Genomic DNA, 13,440 nt, shown 5'->3' on the forward strand with positions numbered 1-13,440 from the left:
GAGTATTTTGAAATTCACAACAACTCAGGGTGTTTCTGAAAAATTTCAAACCTGTGACTCAAGTTAACTACGAAAGGTTGCAGTATGTCCCTACCCAACCATTAATTTAAAAAACAAACAATACTTTTTTTATTTTTAGACAAAAAGAGAGTCCATGTCAGTGATCAGAAAAAAAGAAACAAAGTTCGTTCACGCTCTATTTCGCCGTCAACACGATAAAAAAAAATATAAATTTGACAAACTGGAAGAGAAGAGCAACAGATGGCGAATAAAGAAAGAAGAGGCCGTCAATTTGGCCGGATATCGGACATCAATCGCCGTCTCCGGTCTTCTCCTTTTGCTGAAGCCGCCGGTTTTCATGGTTGGCGCGAAACGCGGACGGTAGCCAGCCTGGCGCCGGCATGAGAGAGCTGAAAAAGAGAGAGAGAGAGAGAGAGAGTGAATGCGGACAGAATTAGATCCGATTTTAATGGTGCCTCGAGCTTCCTGTCTCGTTCTGATCAGACTCGTATCGGTTCGTATCCGTGTTGTCAATATCAATTCCCTGTTGGTCAACACTCATTGCATTCAGTGGCGGAGCCTGGAGGGGCCCCGGCCCCCCTAAGCTTAGAAAATTTGAAATTTACCACACAACATTTAGTGAAATTCTCAATTGGTCCCAGTAAAAATTCTTGAAATAATATAACGGCCCCTTATAAGAAATATGCTCTGCCACATATTGTATCAACATTCAACAAATGACACATAAGAATTTACGTTTTCTAAAATTAGTTTAAATATTTCAAATATACTTTTATTCAGAAAATGAGTAATAAGCTGATACTAAAAATAAATATTTAAGTGAAGCAAATGTAAGTTCAGCTCTTAACGAGACTAAACTCAGACATGCTAAACAACTAGAGTCTAAAACTTGAATTGGTCGAATTTGATTAGAATAATATATAAATATAATTAATTATAATAAATGTATATATATATATAATTATATATTTAAGTAAAATAATATGAAAAACAAGTTATCAAGGGTGAAATTTGCATCAAATCCAAATTAGGATAACTGTAGCTAAACGATGCGTATCACTAAAACCTTACCCGACCCGTTTGCACTTGTGATGGTGACGGGCAGTGGACCGTGTGGTTTAGCTTTGATTAGAAACCCACAGCAATCCGGAAGCTGTGGATCCTGGAGCTTCCTTTCAGATCAGATCTCATTGGTTTTGTGGATCTTCTTTTCTGCTTTTTGGATCCCACGAATCCACAAAAACGACAGGCCTAGCCTCTCATATGGTGACGCATACATACGCGTGGAGAATCAGGATAGGCTGTAGCGCACTGCACGAATATACGTTATAATATTTAAAAAATCAATATATATTATAATTTTTATTGGACAAGTTTCTAAAATAAGGACAACGATAAGTATTTTATGTTAGAAACAATATGGCCTTGATTACACCAACATTTCATGACTTTCAGCCAAATAATTTAAGAATCACATTTATATATAGAGAATGCAGGCGAAATGTTAAGGAAAACAGTGATAAATGCATTAAATATTTTAAACATTGATTAAATTTCTCAAAAGTTACTGGTTTCATTGTGGAATTTACTGTTGGAAAGTAAGGTTTTTCTGTTCATGATAGCTTATAAAATCCAGAAATTCAAGTCTTTATCTAGAACTGGTAGATTTGATTGGAGAATGGTAGTTGACAGGAAAAATCCGTCTATTCGATTAAAAAAAAATATGACTCTTTGTCTCTTACTCGTTGTATATACATGAATTTAGTAACTATTTTTTCAAGTGATAGATACCTACCACATATTGCATTTACAAACTCCCAAACTCCCACTTGTGCAGATTCTTCCTCAACTTCCAAATAATTCCCGAACAAGCACATTCTGTTTTTTGTTTCTATTCTGAATGGTATATGCTAGTTGTTGCTAGTAATGATCTGCATTCATTTAGACAAGAGGTTGGACATGGATCCTTCTAGTTGAAGAAGGTGAAAAATTTTCAACATCTGGAGTAGATTTTTTGACAGAACTTCTGTTGGATCTCTCTATTCACCAACTTGGTATATGAACAAAAGGCATGAACAATTTAAGTTCAGTTCTTCAACTTTTTTGAATTTATTGCAGGTGATTGTTTAAAAGCTAGACAATCATAAATAAAAGTTTGTGTCCAGTGAAGCGTATTTTCTATAGTTGATACAAAGTGAATCTTACCCAATCAGGAAAAAAAAAAAACTAAATTTTCACTATTTTTTTTGAGAGAGAAATCCTTTTTCTTTTGTTCTCTTCCTGTGGCCATTAACATTCAATGTTGGGAAAGTTTAATCATCTGCTGAAAAGTATTGGAAATCCAAGAGGATTTTACAAGGAGATTTGTTAAATGATTAGTTGTGTTGGTTTCTAAACTCTTTTATATCAGTAAAACAAAATCGTGCCCCAAATTGGAATTGAAATGAAAATTTCAACTCTAGTTTCTCTTTGTGTTTGATAGTTTGGAAGTTTGATTTCAGATTTGAAAACGAAGTGCTTGATAAAACTTGAATTAAAATTATAGAATTGATGTATTACAACCATTATGACATGTGCCCTAAGGAGAGATCAAAAAAATTATAAAATTCTATAATCATAATTCCATCCCTCCGGGGTGGTAAAATCACAATTCCAAAATTTTGAGTGAAAAATATGCTTATAATTTAGAAATCAAAATTCTTTATTTGATAACAAAATTTCCATTTCATGAAAAATGTAAATTTAATTTTAGAATTCCACAATTTTGGCTTCATCAAACAGCCCCACAATATCTAAATCGTTTAAGCATTCATATAATTGTCTTAAATATGAATTTTTGACGTTTTGCGACTAATGATTTCATGGATAGGCCATCTTCTCGCATAAACAAAAAATCCAATTCAAAGAAACGATGAACAAAAAATCATCAATATGACAACAAAACTGCAGTAATATTTACTAAAAGAAAGCTTTTATGCACCGGTTTCGTTTAGACAGAGAAAGAAAAAAAGAACATTTGCAGATTAAGCAAACCATGGATCATAGTCTCAGGACCTACTGAATTGCATGCTTAAGATGCACATAAAGTCTCCCTCATCATATGCAACACCAGGCCCAGTGGAGTTCCTTAATCTGCTGAAAGATTTACGACCATTCATTGCCACTCTCCAGAATCAGAACCCCACTTCTGCTTTAGTAGTGCCCTGCAACCAAGCAAAAAATCTTGATCTTGGTAACAAAAATCACTTCACAAATGAATTATATATTCATTGTAAAAGCTCGATGCGTGGGCTCATGGCTCTTCGTTTCAGGTGGTCATCATCTCCCTACGTACTGCCACCGCCATCATCTTCAGGTGCTCAAAGTTCGAACCAACATGCGTATTTACTGAAACTTCTTTCCCTAAATAAAGTTCAAAGACTGTAATAAACAATTGGTGTGGCAGATCTGCTTCCGCTTCGAACATATACTGCATAAAACTGGTGCGTTTCTAACCTGCGTTCGTAGTTGGTACACCTGTTGTCTGCTTGCTTAAAAGGTTTCCATCGAAGACAGAGCGAGAAGTCGCTGCAGAAATTAATTGTTTGTTTATTGATTCTTTTTTACATTGGCTCCTGATCGGTTCCTGCTTCTGCTTTCTGCAATAAAGTTCTCTTTGCCACCTTTCCTGAAGGAGGAGGTAATCAGTTCTACTTTCCAAGCTCGTGGAGGAATTAAAAATTAGAAAGAGAGTGACGCCTGCGGATTAATGAATGAAGTGAACAGATTTACTGAAAATGAAACTCAGAGATGGAGGGAAGAAGAGGGCGCGATGATCGATGGTTATCTGCAGATGTGGTAATTGAGATGTAACATCATTTAATGCAGAATGGTGAAATGGGTACCCAGAAAAAATGCAAAAAAGAGGCAGATGAATCCAATAAAATGTTAAACAAGTTCTCAAGGTAGAGAGAACCTTTCCATCTTTCCGAACAACAGTAAATTATCAACCTCTTACTCATCGTTATGATCCGAATCAATAGAGTTTTCTTCAATCGGTCGATTCAGTCTGCTATATTCTAAGTTTACTTTTGAAAAGGATTTTTCATTGTGAATATAATTGTTAGAAAAAAAAATTCACATTTCCGATGGTAAGGGACCGGCTGGCTGCAAAAGACAAATAAATAACAGCAACAATAATAAATAACAGCAACGATTTTTTATTGAGTTATAAAGTCAAATAAGGAGGGCGGTTGAATATGGCGACGCAAACTGGAAATTACAAACCTCGGCCCCAATATTCCATCTTTCACATATTTTTATCGAGGGCATTTTCGTCATTTTTTCTGACGGGGACGGGTCAACTGCGATTAACTCAGGTGCACAACGGACGGAATCCAGTCCACAGGATCCGAATCGCTCATGGGGTTTTTGGATCCGGGCCCAAGAAGCCGCACCGGAATGAGAACTTGGACTTCTCCCAGATCCACATCAGTTACGAAATGACCCGAATGGGATTCGTATCCAATTGCGGGAGCAAAATCCAGACCCGTTTGCAACCCTAGAGTGAGACAGTGGGTCCCACGGGCTCGTACAAAGGCGAGGGACCAAACGGTTAAATTTGAATAATAAATTTTCTTTAACGTTATGGAGAGCTAGACGCTCACCATACTTATTCATGTGGGTTTTTCGATCTCCTATCAAGGGATGATGGGTAGCATAGCACAATTTGTCGGGTTATATTTATATTTAAGATGTATAATGTGTGTTGAATTATAAAGCATGTAGTAACTATGTTTTCAATTTAATTTTGAGAGTATGGACAGAATTTCTGACTTCTTCCCAATTGTTGATTTGGGACAGAGTTGTCAGTGAACTAATGTGGTTTGATTTTACCTCCATTTCTTTTTTTCTCAATGTATGATATTTCATATAACTTTGCACAGATAATAATTTTAAATAGTATTTATTAAAATTGTTTTCGCAATGAATATTAATATGTGATCGGCGACAGCTTCATGGTACCATGCGAACGAAGCAATAAACACAGATGTTGGTAACAATTCTCCATTAATGGTACTCGTGATCTTTTTGTCTCTCTTTACTGAGAGTGGTGTTCTCCTGGTTTAGGAATCGCCATTCCCTTGTTTTCAACTACCACCTCTTGGGGAGGGAGAGGGAGGGTGAGCTCATCACAGATGGTGACTGGCTGTGGAGTTTTCTTTTCTCAAAACTGAACAAATGAATGGTTTCTTCTTCCTTTTTTTCTTACCAAGATTCCATTCAGAAGCCCAACTTTTTGAGATTTACTCTCTCGTTTACTCAACTCGAAGACGTCTCGTGGGGGGCGACCACCCTGACTGAGGTTGGAAAAAGCGCCACGGTGCCCGAGGAAGAAGAGGGGGCAGAGCAGACCAGAGCACAGAACAGAGGGGGCACGGGCAGAGAGAGACACGCCACCATAGGGAAGAAGAAGAGCAGGAGCAAGAAAAAGGAAAAGAGGATCTGGGGAAGAAAGGAGCAGAGTCAGCAGATTATCGAGCGGCGGATGTATTTATGTCGTTCACTCACTGCCTATTTCCTTTTAACCTCTCGAGATTAATCGCGCGTCTATACGTGTAATTTCCTCCTCCCCCCCCCCTTTTTTTTTTTTCTGTTACTGTAAGAAGAGCGAGTCTGAGTCTCCGTTCTCGTGGAGAACGGCGGAAAAAGGACAGGAAATATAGAACGGAACGAGAAAAAAACATCTGAAAGGAAGATAAATAAACGAAAGAAAGTGCCAGAAACACAAATCAAGGAAGAAAAAAACAAAAGAAAGAAGGAAAAGGAAAAACAGAAAAAGGAGAGCCAAACAGGAGAAGGGTGGGAAAATCAGGAGAAGACGCGGTTTTTGGCCGCTGTTAAAGAGAGAGAGAGAGGGGGCTGAGAGAGAGAGAGAGAGAGCGGCGCGTTGTAGAAGAAATAGCTCGGCACCGCGCTTTTTTTCTTTGCTAATGCGGCGTCGCCGCTCCATCCTTAGTTGAAGAGTGGGAGTGTCTTGTATCTCATTTCATTCTCTGTTTCTTCTCCCGGCGATCTGGGGAGGAGGGGGATCTGCCATATATGCCTGAGAGGTTCTTGGACTCGTCGTCTTCGACAAAAGGGTTTGACAAGATTGGGGATAGGAGGAGATCGTCGCCTTCGGTACGACCCCTCTTCTGCAAAACCTTTTCCGTCTTGAGAACTGTCGCTTCTCCTGATCGTTGCTTTTGATTTTGCTCCAGAAAAGGAACCGTCGAGGTTCGTCAAGATATCGAGCGTGCGTTTTCCTCGGAGATTTGTTATTAATCATTATTATCTCGTCGTTGGTATCTGTTTCTTCGATGCGTTATGCATCTGTCGCGTGTAATGGGCCAGTAACGGCGCGCATTGGGGACGAACCATCAGCAGAGAGGAACGAAGACAACAACGGCTTTCAATAGTTTAAGAAAGGAAGGTTGCCTGCTCTCCTTCTTCTCCTTCTCTGTTCGCAGTGCAGAGTGAAGAGGAACGAAAGAAATAAACGAAGAGAGAGAGAGAGAACACGGAGGGAGATGGAGACGGCCAACGGGACGAAGCAGCCATCAAACATCTCCGATATTGTTCACAAATTCGCTAAGGTTTGCAGGCTTAGGTCCATAGGGGTCTTTGCCGATGAGAACGCCAACGGCAATGGTAACGCCTTCGAGGACGGCAGCGACACCACTACGGCCGGCTCCAAAGAAACGGACGAGAACGTCCATCAGAAGGTTCACCCGCAACCTCTGGACGAAGGCCTGTCGTCGTCTGCCACTGCTCGGAGACATGAAGCCCTGGAAACTCTCATCTCCAAGCTATTCGCCAACATCTCGTCGCTCAAATCTGCCTACATACAACTTCAGGCCGCTCACACCCCTTACGACGCCGATAAGATCCAGGCGGCCGATAAACTTGTGATCGCGGAGCTCAAGAATCTGTCCGAGCTGAAGCACTCTTACCGCGAGAGCGCCGCCCTCAGCAGCCCGCTTTCGTTTCCGAAGGATTCGCGGTTGGTCGCTGAGATCCAGGAGCAGCAGAGCCTGCTCAAGACCTACGAGGTCATGGTGAAGAAGTTTCAAGCTCAGATTCAGGCAAAAGATTCCGAGATACTCCAACTGAGGCGAGAGTTCGACGAGCTGAACCGAAAGACGGCGAAGCTCGAGAAGAGATTGAAGCGGAAGGGTTTGTTGCCAGTAGAGGCCGGAGCAGAGGTTGAAGAAGAAGCCAGCAGCACCCTCTTCGCCGTAGAGTTGAACCCAAGCCTCTTCGCAGAGGCAGCAGAAGCGGCCGCGAGGGCTGCCCACGACTTCTCGAAGCCTCTGATCAACATGATGAAGGAAGCTGGTTGGGACCTTGATGCTGCCGCAAATGCCATCGAGCCAGGGGTGGTCTATGCCAAGCGTGCCCACAAGAAGTTTGCTTTTGAGTCTTATGTTTGCAGGAGAATGTTTGGAGGGTTTCAGGAAGAGAGCTTCTCTGTGAAATCTGAGGGATACTCTGTCTCAATAGATGGATTTTTTCATCAGTTCCTCGCCATAAAGGCAATGGATGCTTTGGACGTGGTCAGCGAGAACCCGGACTGTGCATTCGGGAAGTTTTGCAGAAACAAGTATCTGGAAGTCGTGCACTCGAAGATGGAAATGTCTTTCTTTGGCAATTTAGATCAGAGGAATTATATAGCTAATGGGGGACACCCGAGAACTCCGTTTTACTTGGCTTTCTTGATGTTGGCAAAGTCAGTGTGGCTTCTGCATAGACTGGCTTTCTCTTTTGAGCCCAAGGTTGAGATATTTCAAGTGAAAAAGGGGGCTGAGTTCTCTGAGGTCTACATGGAGAGTGTGGTGAAAAATGTCGTCCCTGCGGATGATGATCGCGAGAATGGCGTTGGGAAAGTTGGGTTTACTGTGATGCCTGGTTTTAAGATTGGGGCAAGTGTGATCCAGTGTAAGGTCTATCTATCGGGAATGAAGTGTGCCGACTGAGAGTTTTCTTGTTCATCTCTCACTTTCTCCTTTCTTTCTTCTTCTTTGTTTCTCTGTAATATAGTATTAGAAACTTGAAAAATGAAAGGAGGTGCTTATATATGTAAGGTATTTTGTCTTTTGGATGTCATATTACCACGAATTTGCCAATTATATGTTCTTACCTACTGCCTTCCTTACTTTTTTCCTCCTTTTTGTAATATAGTCTTCTAGTCTTCAACGATTGGAGAAGGTATCAACATACAAGGTTGCCAGAGTTTTTCTTCTTCTTTCTCCTTTCAATTTTTCTCTCCCTCTATTGTTCTTTCTTCCTTCATCAGCTTCTCCTTTTCCTGGTCTGTGGCTGTATGGATGGTATGTGCAGAAAGCCATGATATAAAGGACGTCAAGTTGCTTGTGCTGATAGTTGGTTCATCTTTGATTCACAAAGATGTTTACTCCTCGGGGAAGTTCGAAAGAAACTGCTGGGGGTTGGGATTTTGTTGTTTATTTCTCTCCTTTGGGCTAATAATGTTTAAGAAGCATCCGACCAGTGGAAGGCACCGATCATTCCTTTGTCATGTACTGTTGCGGGATCATCATATAATATCAAATATGGTTCCCTGCCAAAACCTTAGCGGGGACGTTTTCTGCGGAGTGCTTGCTTTGTGTTTCTCTGCTGTCTATTCATTTTTCAACCTGTGTTTTTTTCATTGTTCTTTCTCTGCCGGCCTGATTTGGTATCCGTATACTGGTTTGGCGAAATGATTCACGCACTTGATTTATGTCAATGTACTAAGCTAGATCGCGCGTTGGGGATGTAAATTTTGTTCTCTTTCTGTCATCCGATCTGTGTTTCTGCTTACAGAATGAATACCACGTCAATTAAAATCATAAACACATGGACCATTTTGGTTTACGTACTTGAAAGTCATCCTTTTTTCTCTCTCTCTCCCACTCTCTATCATTCATTTCTTCCAAGAAAATAAGATGTATGGATTGGGTGAACGGGGTGAGCCCCTTCATTCTGTTGTCGTGTTGGAATGTGTGGCATGCTTTCGTCTTTGTGGGGAGCAGGTATTTCACATATGACTGTTGCCTTCTTGAATTTACAAGTTCAGTATGGAAATTAACAAAGCTGCCTGCACCCTCTCAGTTTCGTCAATAACAGGTGACGACGCTGTGCTTTTATGGTTGTTGGTTCACACTGAACGTTCCGAAAGTCACTCTGCTGCAAGCAATGGTGTCTTTTGTTCACATGGTGCCTGTCTTTCCCTTTGACTCCTTCGTGGTTGTGGTGGTCTGTACTTCTTGTTTTATTTGGGGAGTAATGTTCCAGGATCTGTATTCTGCAGTTCTGACACCGATACACTGTACACTCCTTGTTCCATTGAATGAAGTTTCGCTCACATGCTGCATAAATTTCAAACAACCCGGCATTGATTGTATCTTCCTTTTCCATTCTGCAGAGATCAAACAACTGGCCTACAGTTTCGGCATTACGTTGGACATTGCTTCCACTTGAAAATCTGCTCCTTCCTTGGTAGTTTACTCATCTTCTTCAACATGATGTCCCAGAATCCTCAAAATTTTCAATTTTGTTTTGACGTGTATAAAATTTCTGCAAAATTATGGCTTCTCTTTTCTTAAGTTGAATGCTTGGTTGGTCTCACTTGCAGTCGATTCTTGTTGATATTTGTGTTCCATGTGAATCTTTTTCTAATCTCGCGGCTACCTGTTTGGTTGAAACCTTGTAGTCAATGAGTCCTCACTGTGAAACCAAACTCTAAAAATCAGGTACGCCGTGGTTCTAAGTCTGCGATTTACGAGTTCGGTAACCTTTCTTTTGAAAGTTTTGTCCATGATGTATCTAAGCCTGGCTAGACCATGTAAAAGTTTCCACAAGTGTCCCATGATCCCATCAAATTTTCAGACGACATTATTCAGTCTCTATCTGTGAGACTTAGATGGAAAATGCTTGATTGGATTCAACTGCAATTATTAACTATAGTTAGTTGTTTTTAGCGAATGCCAACCAATCAGAGTTGGATTCCGCTCAGCCATTTGATAAATCAAGTCCATCTGCATTCCCTCCTCCCGTTGCTGCACCTGCCACATGGCTCAAGTCAGGCACGTACCGCAGCACGTACCTTCTCTCGGAAATTTTGTTGTCTTGAATTACCATGGAGTCTCCAATTGGGAATCCAGTGAAAGATTGTTTATAAGAGTAGGTGCAAGTACCTTCTCCATGTTGTCTTCTTCAACTGGTCATGCAGATCTGATATGCACAGTAAATTTGCTAAGAAACAAAAACTGTTTCCTGTTTTCTTGGATCACTTTCGTTCCTGTGTTCTTTCAACGTTTTCTTTTGAAAAGCAAAAGGAAAAACCATTCTTCAGTTTAAAAAAAAAAAGCCGTTCTGCAGTTGGGAAACCTGGTTTTGTTGGTCTAACCTGCTGTTCTTATGATTACCTCTTCAACAGGGTAGAAACCCTTGCATGAAACTAAGTTGCCAACATTTTCATTTTGAAGTCAAGTGTTTAAACTCTATGAAGACCCTGATTTTTTTCTGAGTGTCATCAGATTACAAGTTGAGTTTTCCGAACCATGTAGTTCCTTTCAAATCATACATGAGTAACATGTATCATGATAAATCTTGATTATAATAAACAGAGTGCAGTTGGAGTTGTAGTTGTTCGTTAGCTTATAGATGAGGCCTGCACCTCGTCTCCTCTGCCTGGCGTCTCCCATTGGGGGGGACGTCAGTTGCCTGCTCTGCAGCCTGCAGTCTCTCATAGGATCCCTCTGTGCTTACAAGAAGCTTTCGCCTTCTTCCATGGTCGGTCAGTTAAGTTTAATGAATGAACACACAGATGGATGGCATATCTTGAACTACTACCACGGCATCCCAGAATTTCAAGGCATTAGGGAAGGTGACTTGAGTATTTTTGAATATTTTCAATGATTTCAAATCTTATATTTCTAAGAAGGTTATCGAATCTTTTCTTTAATAAAGTAAACGAATGACATCTACCTCAAGGGGTATAACATATCTGGTCTGGCTAGGGCTTGTGAAAAAACTGGTTTCTAAATCGATTCCTGCAACCTACAACCCTGAAGGCAGGAGAAACGAGGTTGGCCTTCGGGTCTCTTTTCCAAGTGGTGGATTGTTGATATCTCGCTCTCCAAAAAAGTAAAACTAATGACATCAAGATTTGCAAACTCATAGATTTCATGAGACCTTCCTTCCACAATTAGGATCTTAAACTCATAGTTAGGAAAGATCTTATCGGATCAAATATTAAATACAATCACACGACCTCTTCTTAAGATTTTAAGTCTTTCTATGGTTGTTTCTGTGGCTGCCAGGGTAACAAATAGACAGTAGTGAAAAGTGAAAAACTTTGGCCTTTTCATTGAGAAGGCCATCCAAATTAGGGTTTTGGGGATCGCTCAGCTTTAGTCTCCATCTACCACAATTGCCTTTTACGCAAATGTGGCGCGCCTGTACTCTTTCTTCTCTCCTTGCCGTTCATTGTAAACTGTTGCAGATGCCCTTTTTTTCAGCTCATTTCACTGCAAACTTTTTAGATTTCAGGATCTTCTGTACGTTCAAAGCCTTTAAATATTTTACGTATTTAGAATCTTTTGAGTCATAATTATCCTGCGTTTTTGGCTCTTGCTCTTTTCCCACGTGCATAGGCACTTTACGGGTGCTTTTTTTTTTTTTTTTTATCTTCAAGACAAAGATTTGCTTGAAGATTTGAACAAATGGTTTCTCCTCCGAATAGATTGAAGAGTTTGAAATTTTCAGATCAATTTGAATGCGCGATACCTTCGAACTGTAGATGTTGGTAGGTTTTCCGGCGAGAATTTGTCGACTTTTTCGACAGTTTATAGTCTTATTGAGTGTGGCTGCTTATTGGTAGGGATGCCTTGTAAATGTCAAGTAGGTGGGATGTCACCGACTCAAAATTCAAACTAAAGTATCATTTTTTTACAATAATTTTGAGTTAATTGTAGGGGCCGAGATAGATATAGGCATGGTGTGGGCAATTGCCCACATAGGCACACAAAAAAGTATATGTTTTATATTAAAACTTCACATTATTGTTTTTTTTTTTTCTTATGTACATATGTCCCTTAAATATTTAAAATTATATAATCAGTGCTCGTTAGCCATAAATTCTTACCCAATAAAAAAAACAAACATAAAGTCTTGCCAAAAGCTGGTTAACGTGAGCAAACAACAAAACACAGCTAAATCATCGAAAAAGTCTTTTAAGCAGCCAAATAAAAAAGGTATTAAAATATGGGTACGATTTCATGTTTTAATTGAAAATATGAGCATGTTCTTACAAAATATGGCTACTTTTTTAGCTTTCAGTTTTGAATAAAAATATATTTGATGGAAGTAATTATTCTTCCCTTTAAATGGACCCCAAACTTGAAGCTGTTCCAAGCGCTTTTCTATTATTACTTTATTCATATAAATATAAATAATGAAGTAGTTGAAGCACCGGGTCGGGCCGACCCATAAAAGCATGGTACATCTTTTTTATATATATATATATATATATATATATATATATATATATATATATATATACTAATAAAGTCATTTAGCAGACTCATAAAGATTATGACCGACTGATCTATTGTGATGGATAATTGAAAAAAAGTGATGAGTATTTCTATCATTTAAGATTGGTTCATATATTTTTCTCATTGTTTTTCTATCAACGGTTCATCTAATACACTTCTGGTGGCTTTGTATAGATTCTCGATGCCATTTTAATTTAAACTCACACTCAAACTATGTATATTGTTAATGACATAGGAAGGCGAAGCATCGCAATCTGTAATTCAATAAGGATATACAGAGATTTTTGTATTTTAGTGTCGTTTGAGTAAGTATTCCCATGGAAGCATTTGTTTTCTGGCATGTGCGATGGTTGGTAGGTCTTAGTTTTCCAAAAAACTGAAGTTCTTGCCAAAACTTGAACGAACCAAAGAATTAAATCCAAAATTTCAAGATAACTTCATCCATCGCAAGTTGGAGGTTCTCTAAACTATTCTCCATCGATTAACAAAAGATTGGCATGTGAACTCATCATTGAAAATTTATATATTTTTATAGAAATGTCTTGATAAAGTTGTCGTGTCTTTTTTTCGAACAGTTTCGCTTTTGAAAAAGGGTTTTTTTGAAAACATTATGGTGGGAAATTTTTCTTGCTCATGTGTATACATAAGGGCCATCCTACCCTTTTAATTATTGGAGGTCTACCATTTAGTTTTCAATTATTAATGTTAAATATAAAATATGTTACACCTACTAGTCGACAACCCCTAAGCAAACGTTTTTATAACATACTGTATTTTAAACACTTATTTTGAAAAATTGTGAGATATTCCAAAAAGGGATTACTCGACACAAATTGTG

General features: G+C 39.3%; 1 protein-coding gene across 1 annotated transcript; it reads left to right on the plus strand.

Moving 5' to 3' along the window:
* The first annotated feature begins 5,195 nt into the window (after positions 1 to 5,195).
* On the plus strand, positions 5,196 to 8,183 carry LOC116248154 (protein GRAVITROPIC IN THE LIGHT 1-like). The gene is made up of 2 exons (XM_031620781.2): positions 5,196 to 6,183; positions 6,264 to 8,183. Exon 2 carries the CDS (start codon positions 6,573 to 6,575, stop codon positions 8,016 to 8,018), a length of 1,446 nt encoding a protein of 481 aa, XP_031476641.1. The 5' UTR covers positions 5,196 to 6,183; positions 6,264 to 6,572; the 3' UTR covers positions 8,019 to 8,183.
* The last annotated feature ends 5,257 nt before the right edge of the window (positions 8,184 to 13,440 follow it).

This window comes from Nymphaea colorata, chromosome 2 (assembly GCF_008831285.2).
Source record: "Nymphaea colorata isolate Beijing-Zhang1983 chromosome 2, ASM883128v2, whole genome shotgun sequence".
In the NCBI taxonomy this organism is placed as follows: domain Eukaryota; kingdom Viridiplantae; phylum Streptophyta; class Magnoliopsida; order Nymphaeales; family Nymphaeaceae; genus Nymphaea; species Nymphaea colorata.